At 45.5% G+C, this 16,748-nt stretch overlaps 1 protein-coding gene across 12 annotated transcripts in view; it reads left to right on the forward strand.

The window, feature by feature from the left end:
- Nucleotides 1-16,748, forward strand: part of shot (dystonin-like protein short stop) — a 318,414-nt gene that overhangs the window by 225,173 nt on the left and 76,493 nt on the right. For all 12 annotated transcript variants that reach the window (XR_012822837.1, XM_075669861.1, XM_075669859.1 and 9 more), the window contains 4 exons: nt 117-485; nt 7,068-7,299; nt 7,816-7,982; nt 10,851-11,020. Coding sequence is in view for 11 of the 12 variants with exons in the window: in XM_075669861.1 (XP_075525976.1) it covers nt 117-485; nt 7,068-7,299; nt 7,816-7,982; nt 10,851-11,020 (938 nt within the window). In the remaining variant the exon portion in view is untranslated. The remainder of the gene's footprint in view (nt 1-116; nt 486-7,067; nt 7,300-7,815; nt 7,983-10,850; nt 11,021-16,748) is intronic.

A 16,748-nucleotide genomic window follows, 5' to 3' on the forward strand; every position in this document is an offset into this window, starting at 1 on the left:
ATTTGTCAAGATGGTTTACAGACACACATACATTGCAGATGTGCTTTTTTGGCTGGCCATTGCAGTCAGTGAAAAGTATTGTGTGTGAAAAACTACTTTTGCCTTCATTTCTGCAGGATACCCATGATCTTCTGCACAACTGGCTCATCCAGAAGGACAAGATGTTCCAGGTGTTGGGTCCAATTGCAACTGAGCCACGCCTGGTGGCTGCCCAGACACAGCAGGTGTTGTGTATGCGCGACGAGCTTACGTCACAGGAGCCCCTGCTTCGCCGCTTCACAACCTGCGCACACGAACTGCTGGACCAGCTGGACGACAAGGATGGTCCAACAGAACGCCGCCTTCGTGAACAGCTGGATGGCATAAAACGCCACTGGGCTGAGATGGTGTCAAGGCTGGAGGAGCGGGAGCGTGCACTGGGGGCAGCCACTGGAGCTTCGTCCGAGTTCCAAGCAGCGCTGGCTCGGCTCTTGGACAGTTTGCAGGTAGAGGCTTTGCTCGAGTCATCTGCTGCTTCCGCACTTACAGCAGAACATGACGCAGTCCATGATCTTTGAACTTGTAGTGCTAGAAGAGAGGCTGCTATGCAGGACCTTTATTTGAGGAAGGTACTATGTCTGTATCATAAATTTATTATGATGGTTTGGTGGCCAGCTGCAGTAGAATCTCATTGATACAATCTTTATGAGAACTGGAAAATCAGATGTATAATAAAAAAAATCGTATTATCCAAAGCTAGGTCAAAACGGTATGAAAATAGGTGCACTCTGTGTCAAATTCAACAGCAAAGGTCCGTGTGGCGTATAGTGATTCTGCTCCACGGTTTGAGCCAAATGGTATCATGTCCCACGCGCGGTGTTTCAGTTCTAGATCTTGTACTGACTACAGATCCGCAAAGTATGTATGTACGCATCCTTGACTGCGTGAGTGACCACAATGTTATCCACTGCAAGTATACCATAAAATATGAAGAACCTTGTAATGCAAAGAAAACCATATACGATTACTACAACAGAGAGGATGTACGCGCACTAAATAATGATCTGCTAACATTTTCTACGCAGGTCTTAATGACCTTTTCTGAGTGTGATACGAATGAAAACTGGCAGATCTTTCAAAGGACGCTCACTGAACTAAAGGAAAGATATATTCCAAGAATTACTATCACATCTTCAAATAAAAATACGTGGTTTACAACACATGTTAAGCGGTGCATTAATAAGAAGAAAAAAATTTACTCAAAGGCAAAGCATTCGACCTCTGCCGACGACTGGCAATGCTTTCTCGAACAGGCAAGACTTTGCAAAGCAGAAATTGAAGCAGCAAATGAAAAGTTTTACAACTATGACTTATCTCAAATGTTAAAAAACAACTGCAAAAATTTTGGGAAGTAGTAAATCCTAAACCATCATCATCATCATTGTGTCGATAACCAAAGCTGGTGAGCCTCTTCTGCAGTCCAATGTTGCAGAAGAATTAAACACTTTTTTGGGTTCGGTTTTCACATCGGAAGAACCAGTGCCACCAGATATGAACTTTTTCAGCTTAAATACTTGAATGAATGGCCTCACAGTCACTCGCGAAGGCGTAGAAGCCGCTATAGATCGTCTACCAGTTAATTCGGCACCCGGACCAGATGACATCTGCACAAAATTGCTAAAGCTTACAAAACCAGCTATATCACGTATCTTGGTTGCTATTTTTCAATACTCAGTTGATACAGGATGCTTGCCTGATGCCTGAAGGAGTGCACGCATGATTCATATTTTTAAGTCTGGTGATCCCTCTTTAGTGTCAGACTACAGGCCCATTTCGCTAACAAGCATATGTTGTAAATTACTAGAGCACATCATATCATCCACCGTAAGAAAATTTCTAACAGATCACAATTTCTTCTCTAGCAATCAGCATGGTTTCCTTCGTGGTCATTCCTGTGAAATTCAACTATTTGGATTGGTAACTGACCTCCACGAAGCCGTTCATGGTGGACTAAAAGTAGATGCCATATTGATTTTGCATAGGCATTTGACGAAGTTCCGCACATCTGCTTATTAATGAAGCTAACGAATCTTAACATAAACAGTAGAATTATAAATTGGATAGCTAACTTTTTAACCAACCGAAGTCAGTCTATGTGACCGGGTACTCACCTTCACTTTCACATGTAAAATCCGGTGTACCACAGGGTTCGATCCTGGGTCCAATATTGTTTCTGATCTATAATGACATAGGAAACACTTTATCTTCCGCTATCAGGTTATTCGCAGACGACTGTATCATCTACAGACGAATTAGTAACGTCGAAGACGAGAACTCATTACAGGTAGACCTCGACAAACTCACATTTTTGTGTTGCCAGTGGCAAATAGAAATTACCATTTCTAAAACTAAGGCCATGACGTTCACGAGAGCACATAACCCGGAATTGAGCTACTACACAATTCAGGGAATCCCTGCTGAGAAAGTATCCACATTTAAATATCTTGGAGTTCATTTATCCTCTGATTTATCTTGGAACGAGCACATTAATACCATAACCAGTAAGGCATCCAAAACACTCGGCTTCATTAAATGTAACTTATACTTGGCGAACTCTGCTACTAAGTTATTAGCATGCACTACGCTTGTTGGTTCAAAGATAGAATACGCATCCATTATTTGAAATCCGCATCAAACTTATCTGATCGATCAACTCGAAGCAATACAAAATAAAACAGCAAGATATATCACAAAGAAATACTCTCGAAACTATGGTGTTATGGATATCAAGGAATCACTTTCATTGCCCTCTCTTCAAAACCGCCTACTAACAACATTATTATCACATTTTCACGCGCTTTATCATAGTAAATCCCTGTTCCATGACTCTTACATCAACGCAGCTCATAGTATTTTTCAGAGTTTTGATCACCCATTTAAAGTGCAACCCTTTTTTGCTCGCACTAATCTGTATCGTCATTCACCATTGCTTTTGGCAATATATCATTCGAATAAACTGCCGAGGGACATTGTATCTGCCATTAACCATGATTTTTTTGTTAACAAGTTAAAGATTTTCCTAAATGTGTGATTATTTCTGTGTTGAGTGCTTACTTACGTATGTTATTCTTTCTGTATATAATTATGTCACTGTATCTTACCAATGTTCTATTTTACACTTTTGTAATTTTAACTGGCTCCCCCCCTATGTAATGCCCAAATGGGCCTTTAGGGTATATGAATAAATAAATAACACATTATGTGGAGCAGCATCACTTGAGGCCACATGAACCACAGCCAACGCACTTTTATTTAGCAACATTAAAACAGTTCGTCAGTTTACACTGAAGTTTCTTTTCAGTGTCTGTAAAAAATTTATTCGAGAGGTTAAAAAAGGAAGCTGCCATTTTCTCACTCAGCTGAGCATCAGCGTCCTACCAGGCCGAGTGGCCGCACTTCCGAGCAGCATTTACCAATGATGGCGTGCCACGTGCGTGTTCTCTCTAGTGTGTATGGGGCTCAACACATTGTTTGTGGGTCGCTGGAATGGTATTTAGGCTGGTGCACTGGAATATAAAGCTACAAGTTTTAAAAATGCTAGTTAGAGCCCACTTCTGTATTGTCCAATTTCAGGTAAAGATGCGATTGCAATAACCATACGAAAATGCATTGTTCCTGTGGGATGTCGCCCAGGAAAAGAAAAAGAAATGTATTAATATCCTGAAATACATGCAGAATCGTATTGATATTGCACTGCATATTTATGTGCTTGATGTAAAGAAGAATAAGAAATGTGATGGCTGTGATGGCCATGGAATTAGTTGCACTGTTGCAGGTGGTGGTACTCACTCAGGCTACGAATGAACTCCACTACAAGCATCTAAGCAATTTGAAATGAGACACAGGCATGGCATGCTAAGAAGTTCTGAAGCGGCAACACATGGGCATTGCTGTAGCAATGATCCTCGTTACTGTGCAGTAATAAAAAATGTAATTAAATTGCTTTAGTTGTACAAAATAGACAGCAAATTTTTTTGTAGTTTCAGATAAGATTGTTTAGCCGTGTGGCATCCAGTTGTAAACAGCCAAAGCATTGTTGTTCCTGTAAAGTAGTAGTTCAGACCTTGTATCACAGAAAGGAGATGAGCAGAAAGGTGCCTTGTTCAATTTGAAGGTCAACCCGCACCCTGTGGTCATATGACAGCTAGGCATGAGTGCACCAATCCACTATTTTATGTGCAACTGTCTGCATACATTTGCTCATTCAGACATTGCTGCGTTCATTGGACAGCAGTTGTCAACTGAAATTTTCAATTTCAAAGCAAATTCGAATAATGAAAACCAAGTGCAATTCAAACCAATCATTTTTCGAATGCGATTACTATTGGTTTTGCAGAAAGGCAATTTGTTTCACCAACTAGACATATGAAAAAAATTTTTTTTTAATTGGCAAGTTATTGCACAGCAAATAATGTGCAGGAAAATTGTGCTTTGTGGTCAACAAAAATCGCCAGTGCTGCACTTTTGTTTGGCAGTATCACTGCAGTTATTTAATGATGTCATGAAGGAAGGGAAGCTGCTTGACATGTCCGGGGGACGACGACACCTTCCTACATGTCACAATTTGTTCAGAGTCGCTCACTGGACACATCTGTGTCTGATATTGGCATCTTAAAGCTTTTTGTGCGCAAACAAACAGGGACGAAGAATAGGGGCAACACAAGGACGAGCGCAAACACAAGGAAAGCGCTCGTCCTTGTGTTGCCCCTATTCTTCGTCCCTGTTTGTTCGCACACGAAACTAGGCCGACTCGCAGTTATGATATTGGCAGGCATCTCTTCTCAAGTTGAGCCAACAGTGGGCACCACTGTGAAAACTTGCTGTGGGCTTCCCAATTTGAGAACTCTTCACCATTAGTGCCAACTGTGGGCAACGCTTGCGGCGCCTATGACCGCATGGAGCGCATTCCCCGCTTTTGTCTGGAGCACAGATTGGCCTTGAGGAGCTGACGATAGCCTGTGGAAAGCACCTGCCATAAAGATAGAAAAAGCCTCCTGTTTACTGGAATAGCACTGTAAAGCATTACTTTCTAAGCAATGGAAGATTGCCATTAAGCACAGTGTGACCCACTATTAAACTGAAAACCCCATTGGTATTTAGCGCAACTTCGCTATTTCAAACATTCTGTCAACAAAAAATATTTTCCAGACCTTCGTATACGCACTGAGTAGTTATGAGTGGTGGCATACTAATTTGGTGTTCCCTTTAATAAGAGTAGAACATACATCCACATTCATCGGTACCTAAGTTACTGACAGCTAGCAGGATTCTCGTTAAGTAATGTGATTAGCCTCCTGAGCATGTGCAGCACTGTTTTTTGCATAAAATTTGGAAGTATAAAAGTTTGTGTTAAATCTAGTGTTCAATGTTTGATTCGATATTCAGCTGTTTTGTATGTGTGGGTATGTGGGGGGGGGGGGGACATTTGATTCAATATTCATTCGAAATCGACTATTCGGTATTTGCACAACCCTGCTTTCCACAGTGCTGACATGGAAGGAGCCTCTTCAGAAGCTTTCACTGTTGAGAAAATAAATGAGTTCCTTTGTGTTGAAATTTTCCTTGCTTCTTTTAAAGCCAGTTTTAAACCAGTTTGCCATTGAAGCATCCTGGTGGTACACAATTTCTTTAGAGTGACCTTAGGTTCTGAAGACATTGCCAAGCTTGTTACTTCGTCATATTTGTAGTTTCTAAAGAGTGTATTTACAGTAGCTGCATTAACATGGACTTCAAGGGTATCACATCGAATGCTCCAAGCAAGGGTAGCTTGAGATGGAGAATGTGCATTTCTACAGCCCATGTAAATAAAAGCATATCGGATTGAGAATTATGGGAATGCATTCACATTGAGGTGACAACTGTCCAACCAATTGGCTGGTTGCTGCTGCACTGCAGAACTGCAAAACGAATGGCAGCTTACAGTGCAAGTCGCACACAATTTTTCACTTGTGAGTACATTACGTGCATTGAAACAGTGTCTGCTTTGTCAATAATAAATAAGATTAACATCGGTGAGTGACTTGATTCGCTGCATCAACGTAGTTAAGTCCACCTTGAGGAGCGGCAGACCATGACGGCCATGCTCGGCTACCACTGGACATGGCAACAGTTGCAGACACACTGTGAACTTTTTATATCCTTATACACTACAGTAAGTTTCCGCAAAATAAACATTGTGTAAGTTTGTCTTTGCAGACAAATGAAGGAGAACCTAACAGAATGTAGCCGACACTCTGCAGGTACTTTTGGTAACGTGTCCTACTTTTGGTGCATTTTGCAATGCGACAGCAAAAGCACACTTCTCGGAAGTGAGAGCTCTAGCATTTATACTTGACACCGGGTGGTGCTAGTTGGCTGGACGGGAAAATGCGCATCCATGTAAATCGTGGAGTATGTGTAAATGCGATACGGTAAATTAATACGATATGCTTCTACTGTATCGATGTAAGCGCAGCTACTGTTGGTACTTGAGCTGATAGTGTTGGGTAGCCATAAGCGCCAGCAGTGACCCTATGACAGTTCCCCCTGTTTTATTCATGTGCTTCACTGCACAACGAATATGCTTTACCGCAATACATTTAGCTGACTTAAACAAATGACAACAGCATTTTTTTTTTGTTCAAATATTTCGAATAGTAAAACTGCCTTTTGAATCGAGCCTAATACCAACTGATTCGAATTGAGCATTGGAGGTTTAGACTAGTTGCACATCTCTAGTAGATGACATGCTAGTGCATTTCCTCGTTGGTTACACATTGGCCTTTGATACATTCATTAAAAAAAACAGTGCTTGTTTAACACTGTGCACACAAACCATTGTTTAGGGACTTGCCAGAAGTCTTACACAGCTGTTTTTATGTTCTCACATTTATACCAGTACTTACTTAGTTTCGATGCATTCGATATTGCACACTCCTGCATTTAAGCCAACATCTTAAGTTGAAAGGTTCTTTAAGAAGACTCTCATGTCAAGGGTTCTTCACTTTTCCGAGACCCCAAGTGATCCTTATCTGTGTCAATGCCTGCAGGGTGTTGGTGACGACTTCGAACGCCTCTCTGAGGCTGGAGATTGCGAAGCCCAACTTCATCGCTTGGCAACCCTGGAGGAACGCCTCGATGCCCAGCGACCACCGCTGGCTGAAGCTGAAGCCCGAGCTGAAAACCTCTGTGAGCTGCTGTCAGATGCAGCCTCACGCTCTGAAGTCAGGGCCCGCTTGGGAAGTGCCCAGAAGCTCTACAATGGCCTCAGTCGCAAGATCAGTGAGTTGGTCACAGATTACTCATTACCAGAGATGTACATACTTTCTGCTAGGTTTTTTTATGGAGTCGCTGGTAGCTGCACACTTCAAAACACAAGACTTGCGTAAGCGCTTTCACTGTTCAGTATTAGCTATGCAGTTATTAATTCTCCTACCAATACAGAGTTACTGCAGATAAACATGCTAGCTCACTTTCTCTCCAGAAACCAGACTTAATTAGAGATTGAGCATCGTTCAAGAACTGTTTCATTGTATCAATAGTTAACGTAACAGAAGTGTGCTTAATCTATGAGAACCCAAACAAAGGTTTTGAAAGTCTGCAACAAGGTTTGAGACCAGGCTAGTTGGTGTTCCGTGTTACTATGTTACAGCGTTTCTTCATTGTTTTCTGTCCTGTTCAGGTGTACGCTGTAATTTTCAGTCTTGGAAGTGTTGTTTTTATCAGAAAGAGCGTGCCCATATTGCGTTATGCTTACTTTGCATTGAAAGGTCATGCTCATTCACCTCTTATTCTCAGACAACCGCAAGGCTGAATTGGAGTCGTCCTTGAAGGAGGACCGAGGCTTCTTCTCGAACTGTGACAGCATTCAGGAGTGGCTTCGTGGCATCCAGCTCAGCCTTGCTCCCGACCTGAAGATCTCGGCCGACACTGACATTCTGCACCAGCAAGTCACTGAGTTTGAGGTGCGGCACTTCTGTATGCAATCTCTAGTTAGCATTCAATGTGAGCACTGTAAAGTGCATTATGGTCTTTGCTTAGATTCTAGGGCAAGTAGCTGTGGGTCCTTGTTAGTTGTAGATCTAATAAGATTCTGTGTGACTACCATAATAGCTGACAAAAGGAAATGTGTGACCAGAGATGTGTGTATAAAGATTGGTTATTAGTGTGCCCCGGAGCACTTGTATTAGCATGCTTGTGCATCACTTGAATAAAAACCTGGCGGAGCTCTTGTTATGTTTGCCGTATTCGCCGAAGAGTGGATACCGGGGTCATTGTGATATTGATGTCAAACGTCATTCCAGTGAGTCAACCTGGGCACTGTGATGCTGACAGTGATGCCAAATTAGAGGTTGTTGTGAAAATGATAGGTGAAGAGTTTTCCAAAACTTGAGTGAAAGACGCTAGGGCCTGGAGAAGCTTTACCTTGCAAACTGGGGCCATGGAGCTCTCCCCAGTCATCAGTGAAACACTGGGTCTGGCATGCTTGCTTCCTCCATTCCAAGATCAGCATGGGGGCTGCGCATGGGGTTTGTGTCAACCTTCTCCTCCTCGGAGGCGGCATGCTGGGGTGATGCTAACTACCAGACTGGCTAACTGGAACATTACCCGTTTCCCTAGCGAGTGATCCAGGGAAGATGGAGGGATTTCTAAGAGACATCCTGAGTGTGTGGAGTGTGCTATCCCAGAATGACGTAGTCTGCTCTGACATGCTCTGTCGCTGTTTGCTATGTGTACTGCGCTCGATGCTTCTGCTAGTATGAGTATCTTATGCCTTTTCCTGTAGATAAGTGTGCCCTTTTTCCCCCATGTGAAGAAACCCCCTGTTTTAATACTCCAACCTCCCAATTTCATATTCATCACCAAGTTGGCAACTCTCGTCAAGAAAGTTCGGACAATGGTGTCGGCCCTCTTAGCCTCCATGTCACACCCCAGTAGCGTAGGCCAGCTACACCATTTTGATATGCACCGGTGGCCTAGGCTTAAAAGCGACCCTCAGTGTGACGCCAGACTCTGAGACCACATTCCCCCAAATCTTACACCCTGCTTTCAAAAGGATTTATGTCCTGTTGAATCTATTCACTGCTATGGGTTAGGATATTAGCAGTACTCATCATAGCTGATCTAGGTGCAGTATTGAGTTCCATAGGTATGTTTCTCAGCGATGAACACTTGTTCTGAAATTGGCTCTTCCTCATGGTTGTAATCTGTGGTAGTGTGAAAGTCAATCTGATTACTTCGTTCCAATTATTAGCAATGACATACACTGTGATAAGATATAAGGTCGCTGTAAAGATGCACCCATGTTCTTGATTGTGTGCATCTTTTTGCTTTACAGCACCCTCTCCCACCTGTACTGTTACAATAGCAAGCCACCCATTTTATTTGTTTTCTTACATTCGGGGCTAAGGTGCCATTACAGATGGGGTGGGATTGCTGTCGGAAATATTTTTAAGGATGTATCTAAAAGCAAGAATATGAAAATACGCAAGTTAAGATGATAACAAAATACATAGTATGAATTGATAAGGAGGTTGTGAATATAGTCTGTGAGGAAGTTGTCTTCCATGAGGATCATGGACAGTGAGAGGTGGTTCCATTCTGTATTATATGTAACTTCTCAGCAAAAATAAGATCCGTAATTGATGCAGCAATGAAGAAGATGGGCTTCACATATGTGATATGTTTGTTATCATAATTAGCGTCGTTTGATATAAGTTCATGCTTTAATTATCATATTTTAAAAATCGACGTAAATTAAGGGGTGCGGATCATTACGCTGGTTAAATTTTCTTTTTAAAAAATTTTTTTTTTTTTTTGCTGCAAGATAATGGGTCAACAAACAGGCAGTTTCCGCTGTAGCAGTGTGGGACACCAAAACAAAAGTGGCGGCCAGCGGAGCAAGCGAAATGCACCAAATGCAATATTTTTTCTTCTCATGAGTACATTATGTGCATTGAACCAGTTTGTTCCATTTCAGTAATGAATAATATCTTTGATATTGGCAAATTTGCAGAAAAACATAGCCATGTCCACTTTGAGGGTACAGAAACAGAGATAGGCGCACTTAGCTGCCAGTGACATAGAAACACATGGTGGGCATGCTGCGAAAACTGTGGCATTTGTCGTCACTACTATCCTAATATGGCATGTTTCCGCTAAGGGTGGGCGAATATCTTAGCTGTGTTACAGGAGTCGGCATATGAATAGGGTAGACTTCTAACATATCAATGTAAATGTGGCTACTATCGTTGCCGCTCGCCATTTGTTCCATTCCCACGAGTGCAGACGAGAGGAATCGAAAGGCGCCTTTTTGTTGTTGTTGACCACAACCATTGTAAAGCCTACAAACAATAAAGCCAAGGCAAGTTTTGTTGTAGATTTTTTTGTTTTTCATGGAAGTGCGGAGAGGGATGAAAGGAATAAAATGGGGCATCTGCTTAAGAATCAGTTTGGTGCATGCAGACCATTCGGTATGCCTTGAAGAGTTGTTCGCGTAGCAGTTGACTGCATTCGACAGATGGTAAGTGCGATCATCATTAGCTAGACTTGTCGCAGCGATATGTCGTGTGCCAAGTTAGGGGTGCGATCATTACGTGGGAAAGGAAAAAAAAATCAAATTTTGACGACAAAAATCAGAGGTTTGATCATTACGCGAGTGCGATCGTTATGCAAGTAAATACGGTAAGCGTTTCTTAATATAGATGGTATGAAAAAGGGAAGTGTCGGAGTTTATTTTTCTCGAAGTTGAGAGTTGGGAAGCTCATCTGAATTGATGCTAGCAGTGCGAGAGTGGCAGCAAGAGTCTCTTCTCTGTGTTCTCCTTGATGCAGCCAGCGTACAAGAGCCTGCTAGACAAGGAGCATGAGGTGCACCTGGTGCTGAGCAAGGGGGCCGACATGGTCACCCGCATGAGCCGCAAGCAGGAGGCCCAGCAGCTACGCACACGCCTCGACGGCCTGCGCCGTGGATGGGACCAGCTCCGCAAGGAGGCCACCGACAGGTATTGCACCTCACCAGCACCAGTCTTCTTCACTGCTGGTAGTTTGCACCGGTTTAGCTGGAGTATAAGTTCCCATCCAATGGGGAATTGCATTGCGATGCATTGCGCCTATCAGCCCTATCCCCGTAGCATGCACATCTCTCCTATACTTTTGCTGTAGCTATGCATGGCTGTCCATATGCAAGCCATGCACTATGTCTTATAGGTAATCTTCAGCAAGTGCAAAAGCCGAGTCGAGATGGTTAATACTTTGATGCACATTTTGTCCTCGTGTGCATGTCCAGCGTTGGCAGTTGCGCAATATCAAGTTTTCGGGACTTGGTGCAAAGCATTTGCTCACATTGCAGCAGCCAGTGTTCTTGGTCGTCGAGTGATATCTTTGCCTGAGCGCATGTGACACCTCTGGAACTACGAACCTTACTTCGTGTAGTTGCCTCTTTGCTATCGCCATCAATTCTCCGCCTTTCTGGCGAAACTGCAAGATCAATTTTTAATTGTTTTCTCAGAATGGATTTCTGTATATTTTTGCACTTTAGTTTTTAATTTGAGGGCGTCATTTGATGATGGCTGCAGGCACTAAGGGCAATCATCCATGGCATTCAAGATTTACTGAAAAAGAATAGTGATCTGGGTGAGTTAGTTTGAGTGGTTTGACCCCTCTTTCTACACTTCAGTGCTCTGCGCTGCAGAAAGTTTACAACATCCAAGATTTAAGGTGCTGCACGATGCAACACTCTAATCTCCGATGCTGTGAGCCACACCGATACATTGCTTTCGGCGCGATCTGCACCGCGCATGCTGGCAATGATAACCGTGCTATTATGGCCCAACCTTGCGATTTGTTTATAAGCGATTACAGACAACACACTATCCACCAGTAATGTTCTGGGAACTTCTGAAATGATTTCTACTGCTCAAGTTTGTGGGGTTCTCCTCCGTGCTCTTGGGACAAAGGAACGACAACACAGTAGCGCAAACAGTCACAAGGGCATTTATTGCACCTTTCATAGATCAATGCCTGCTAGCCGAGTTGCTATCCACAAAACATGCCGATGGGCGCGCGACAAATCTAGAAGTCCGACTCACCGCGACCGGATAGCGAGCGAATATGTTCACCCCATGCTGGATCCCAACGCCTGGTCATTCGTGCGTACTGTCACGTGAACCGTGGCGCGTTCGAAGGCAGCCACACGAGGCGGTCTCGCAGAAGCATGGGTCGGCGCGCGCGCGGGATGTCCACGCTGTTCGCCGATCTGCCGGGAAAGAGACAGCCTGTTCTCCCCTGCGCCCCCAAGTAACCCTGCCGTGAGGCGGTGTTGGCAGCGCAACGCTCGCGCCATCTCTCGCACTGCGCCCCAAGCACATCAACCGCTGCAGGCATTACGCAGGCCACGCGGCAAAGCCGGATTACAGGAGACGCGCCATGCGGGAAAAACATATCAGGGGACACGCAAGAGTCGCGCATCCCCACATCCCCCCAACCTTATATCACCACATATTCCGGCGAGACATGTCACACCGTCTACCATCAACACGTGCTTCGCGAGCAAGGTAGTACATGCAACATTAGCCGCGCCGAGGAAATGTCCACATGCTGTCCATAACATGCGAGCCGACTGTCCTTGGGTACACCGCTGGTGTCCGCCAGTCACAGCAGCAGCTTTGCAGACTCGACAGTACGATTCCAGGCCAGGACTCCGGAAACGACGACGCAGTAGTCGGAATGAGCAATCGCGCCGACGCGCCCTGCTGGCAAGAGCCGCCATAGCTGTCGGTGACCGCCGGCTCTTCTGTCCGCCGCCGAGGGTTGTGAGCTGGATACAGGAGGCCGCCGAAGTCGCTGCGCTGAACTGGACACAGCATCACCATGGCCCGGGGTGGCTCGATCGTAGTCTGGGGCAGCAGCGCAGACGATGTGAAGGTGGCAGCAAGCCAGGGGTGACTCCAATCACGCTGCGTACAATCAACACACTCTGCAAACACTAAAGTAGTGCAAGGGAGAGGAATTCTTCATGTGCATCGCCCACGTGGTACGATGTTCAACTCGGCTAGCAAAAGATCGGGCAGCTACTCAGATGCTAAGTTCACATGAACGAAGCTCGCTTCCTTGAGTCGAACGAGTAATTTCAATTCGTGCGAGGCTAAATAGAATGAGGGAAGCAAATTGCAACACCTCAACGCCACAGTCCACCAGGTTGTGTCCCTCCACGTGCGACAGGCAGCTTCGTAAAGCCTTAGGCCTAAAGCGTCGCTACCCTGACAACAACCGGCATCCAAAACACCCAAAATGAGCGCAAAACAGGCAGCCGCGAGGAGACGTCAGCTCTGTGAGGTGGTCCTACTCTGCTCGGTGCACACAGCATCCGAGTTGACGGCGCCCACCGTCCCAGACGGTGTCGGAGCACCCGGTGCCAGGCCGCAATACCAGTCAGCCCGTAGTGGCACCCGTGGCCCGCGGCTACCCGGCTCCCAGAGCCGCGACTTCATCCGAGTCAAAGAGATAGAAGAAGCTATTTACATAAGAAATTCGGACCACCCACGAGGCTTCCGTACTCACTCGCTTCAGGCTTGCCACTGCTCCGCGGGCGCTCAGCCTCGCTCTCCCAGGATGCAGACCGCGTTGCTCTCGTACTGACGAATGTCATTAAAAAAAACACTTGCGAAAAGGCTTAGCATGTTGACATGTTCAAACACACTACAGCCACCATCACCTCGCTCAAGAAAGCACGCCGCCGACGCTAGCGATCAAAATTCACGCTAGGCCTACGCTTCGGTTCAAACAAAGGTCTCGAACGAAGCAAACCTGTTAAATCTATCGTCCGATGCCCCAAGAGGTCCACATTGGGCAGCCAGATGTGGGGTTCTCCTCCGTGCTCTTGGGACAAAGGAACGACAACACAGTAGCGCAAACAGTCACAAGGGCATTTATTGCACCTTTCATAGATCAATGCGTGCTAGCCGAGTTGCTATCCACAAAACATGCCGATGGGCGCGCGACAAATCTAGAAGTCCGACTCACCGCGACCGGATAGCGAGCGAATATGTTCGCCCCATGCTGGATCCCAACGCCTGGTCGTTCGCGCGTACTGTCACGCCACGTGAACGGTGGCACATTCCAAGGCGGCCACGCGAGACGGTCTCGCAGAAGCATGGGTCGGCTCACGTGCGGCCCGGCACGTCCGTACCGCTTGCTGTCCCGAATCCAAGAGAGAGTGTCTTGTCTTCCGGCGCCCAAGTAGCCCCGCCTGTCGGCGGCGGTAGCAGCGCAACACTCGCGCCATCTCTCGCACTGCGCCCCAACCACATCGACCGCCGCGGGCATCACACAGGCCACGCGGCGAAGCCAGATTACAGGAGACGCGCCATGCGGGAAAAACATATCGGGGGACGCGCGAGAGTCGCGCATGCCCACAAGTTTTAAAACCTCGAATTTTTGTCTGCAAGTGCAACTTCATTACATCGAGCTTCAACTGTATCCAGTGTAGAGACCAGCGCAGTGCCACATATGTCGCATACACCACAGAGCCCCTCGTGCTTGAGGCCGCCCAAGCGAGCATGTCACATTGTTTTCGGTGCAAAAGGAGTGCCAGGTGTACCACTGGTGGGCTGCCCCAGCTGACACAGTAACGGACTTGGTTGCTGCGAGCACACCTCGATGTCAGCTCGATGTGGGGATCGCACACACAGTGCCCGAATACCGCAATTTGCACCACATTGACCAGTTCTACCTCTGTCGGTACGAGGGTTCTTCTGGGTCAACAGGACCGACACAAATGATCTGTTGTGTGAACATCACTAATTCGTTAGTTTTAGAAGAAAAAAAAGCACTTGGTTCTACTGAACAAATTCTATTGATCAAAAAACATTTTCCAGACCTTCATATACTACAGTCAAACCCGACTATATCGAACCCGATACATCGAATTATTCTATATATCGAACAATTTCTGGACACCGTATAGTTACAATGAGTCTATATAGCAAACATTACGCTTACATTGAACAAAAATAGCAGCGACTCCCGATATATCGAACGTGAAGCGTCGGAAAAGTGCCCCCAGAAGTTGGCTTTCCCTCGTGATGGCGGGAAAACTTGGTGGTGCGGCTCCGTCCAACCGCTCTCCCTACCGTGACCGCACTGCCTCGGATGAGCTATCGACACCCCCCTGCAAAAAATTATCCTGGGCCGCCCATAGCACTTGCTCAGACAACCAATCAGGCTCTTATGCCCTCGTCGTGCAAGGCGGCGAAAGTGCGAGTTGTCTTGCTGCTTTTCTGGTTCATTGTGCGTGCGCCTTGTGGGCCTTCTCTCGCAGTGTTGCCGTGATGAAGCGGCAGAATTCACCTTTCGTCGAGGCTCGAAATCATAAATCGGGTCGAATGCGGTGAGAAGTCGGATGTCCCCGCAACGTGCAAGATTCTGAGGAGCACTCTCAGCATGATCTTGAAGAATAAGGGGAAGATTAGGGCTAAAGCGGGCAAACTCGCGACTCGGTGCCCGTGGTGCCCGACACATACGCACGATCGTGCACGAGGGGTTCATCCGAAATTGCTTCAGCCGTGCCAGCTTCCGTGTGCTCGGTGATGACTGTAAATTCTGATGAATGCGACGAAGCCGTTGCAAGTGTTGCCGAAGTTTGGAGCGAGCTGTCAGAATTTCCGGAAGCTGTTGACGAATCAACAGTGAACAAGTTTGTGGGTGCAAATGATGGTGTCGCGACCACGGGAGAGCCCGAAAACGAAGACTACATTGCCGACATCGTACTGAGCACAAGTGAAAGTGGGCACAATGAGGAAAGCAACTATGGTCCCTTGCCTACATGCTCCAAAGTGATTGGTTCGCTCGCACTAGTGCGGTGCTTCTGCACGAATGCAGAAGGTTGCGACCTCAGCTGCTCTGACTCCTTAGACAATGTGAAGTGCGTGTGTCGCAGGCAGTAAAATTGCCCAAGTAGAAGAAAATGGAGGACTATTTATGTGAAACTAAGCTGGTTTCATCGTAATTTTAATAATGGTATGTGCTTTTATGATATCCAATTATTTAGCAGGTTTATATTGAATTGTTCTCTATATCGAACTGATAGACGTTTTTTGGCGAGTTCGATATAGCCGGGTTCGACTGTACAATTGAGCTGTAATCAGTGCTGGCATAATAATTTATAGCTCCCTTTATTAAGAGTATACCATATGCTTGATTTCTATATACCTAAGTTACTGATGGCTTGCTACATTCTGGTTATTCAATGCTAGGAGACTCCCGAGCATGTGCAGCAGCATGATTTCTAGCTCAAAATGTGTAAGCATTAAATTTTGTGAAACATTCTCTGGTACTCGCTATTCGATTGGATATTCGGGGTTTCTTTCTTTTTTTTTTTTTATTGATTTGACTTAATATTTGATTCGAAATCTACTATTTGGTATTTGCACTTTTCTGCAAGAAAAAGAATAAGACAAACAACTTCAATAAAGGCTTCTTCTTCTTTCTTTCTTTCTTTTCTTTAAAAACATCTGTAAGCAGAGCCTCAGTATTGATTGTGTTGTGTGCATTCTTCATGCTTCTAGAGTAGCTAGCTGCAGGTTGCCAACAGCAGTTTGAGGGGTGATTTCAAGTTAGGGTGCACTGCTCAGCGGTCTCTGTTTGCAGGTGCCTTTTGCCTACCTTTCTCCAGAGGGCTGTGTGCATACTGTTGTAAAGCAAGCATGGCCTTTCTGTACAATCACATTTAAA

Source organism: Dermacentor variabilis, chromosome 9 (assembly GCF_050947875.1).
Source record: "Dermacentor variabilis isolate Ectoservices chromosome 9, ASM5094787v1, whole genome shotgun sequence".
In the NCBI taxonomy this organism is placed as follows: domain Eukaryota; kingdom Metazoa; phylum Arthropoda; class Arachnida; order Ixodida; family Ixodidae; genus Dermacentor; species Dermacentor variabilis.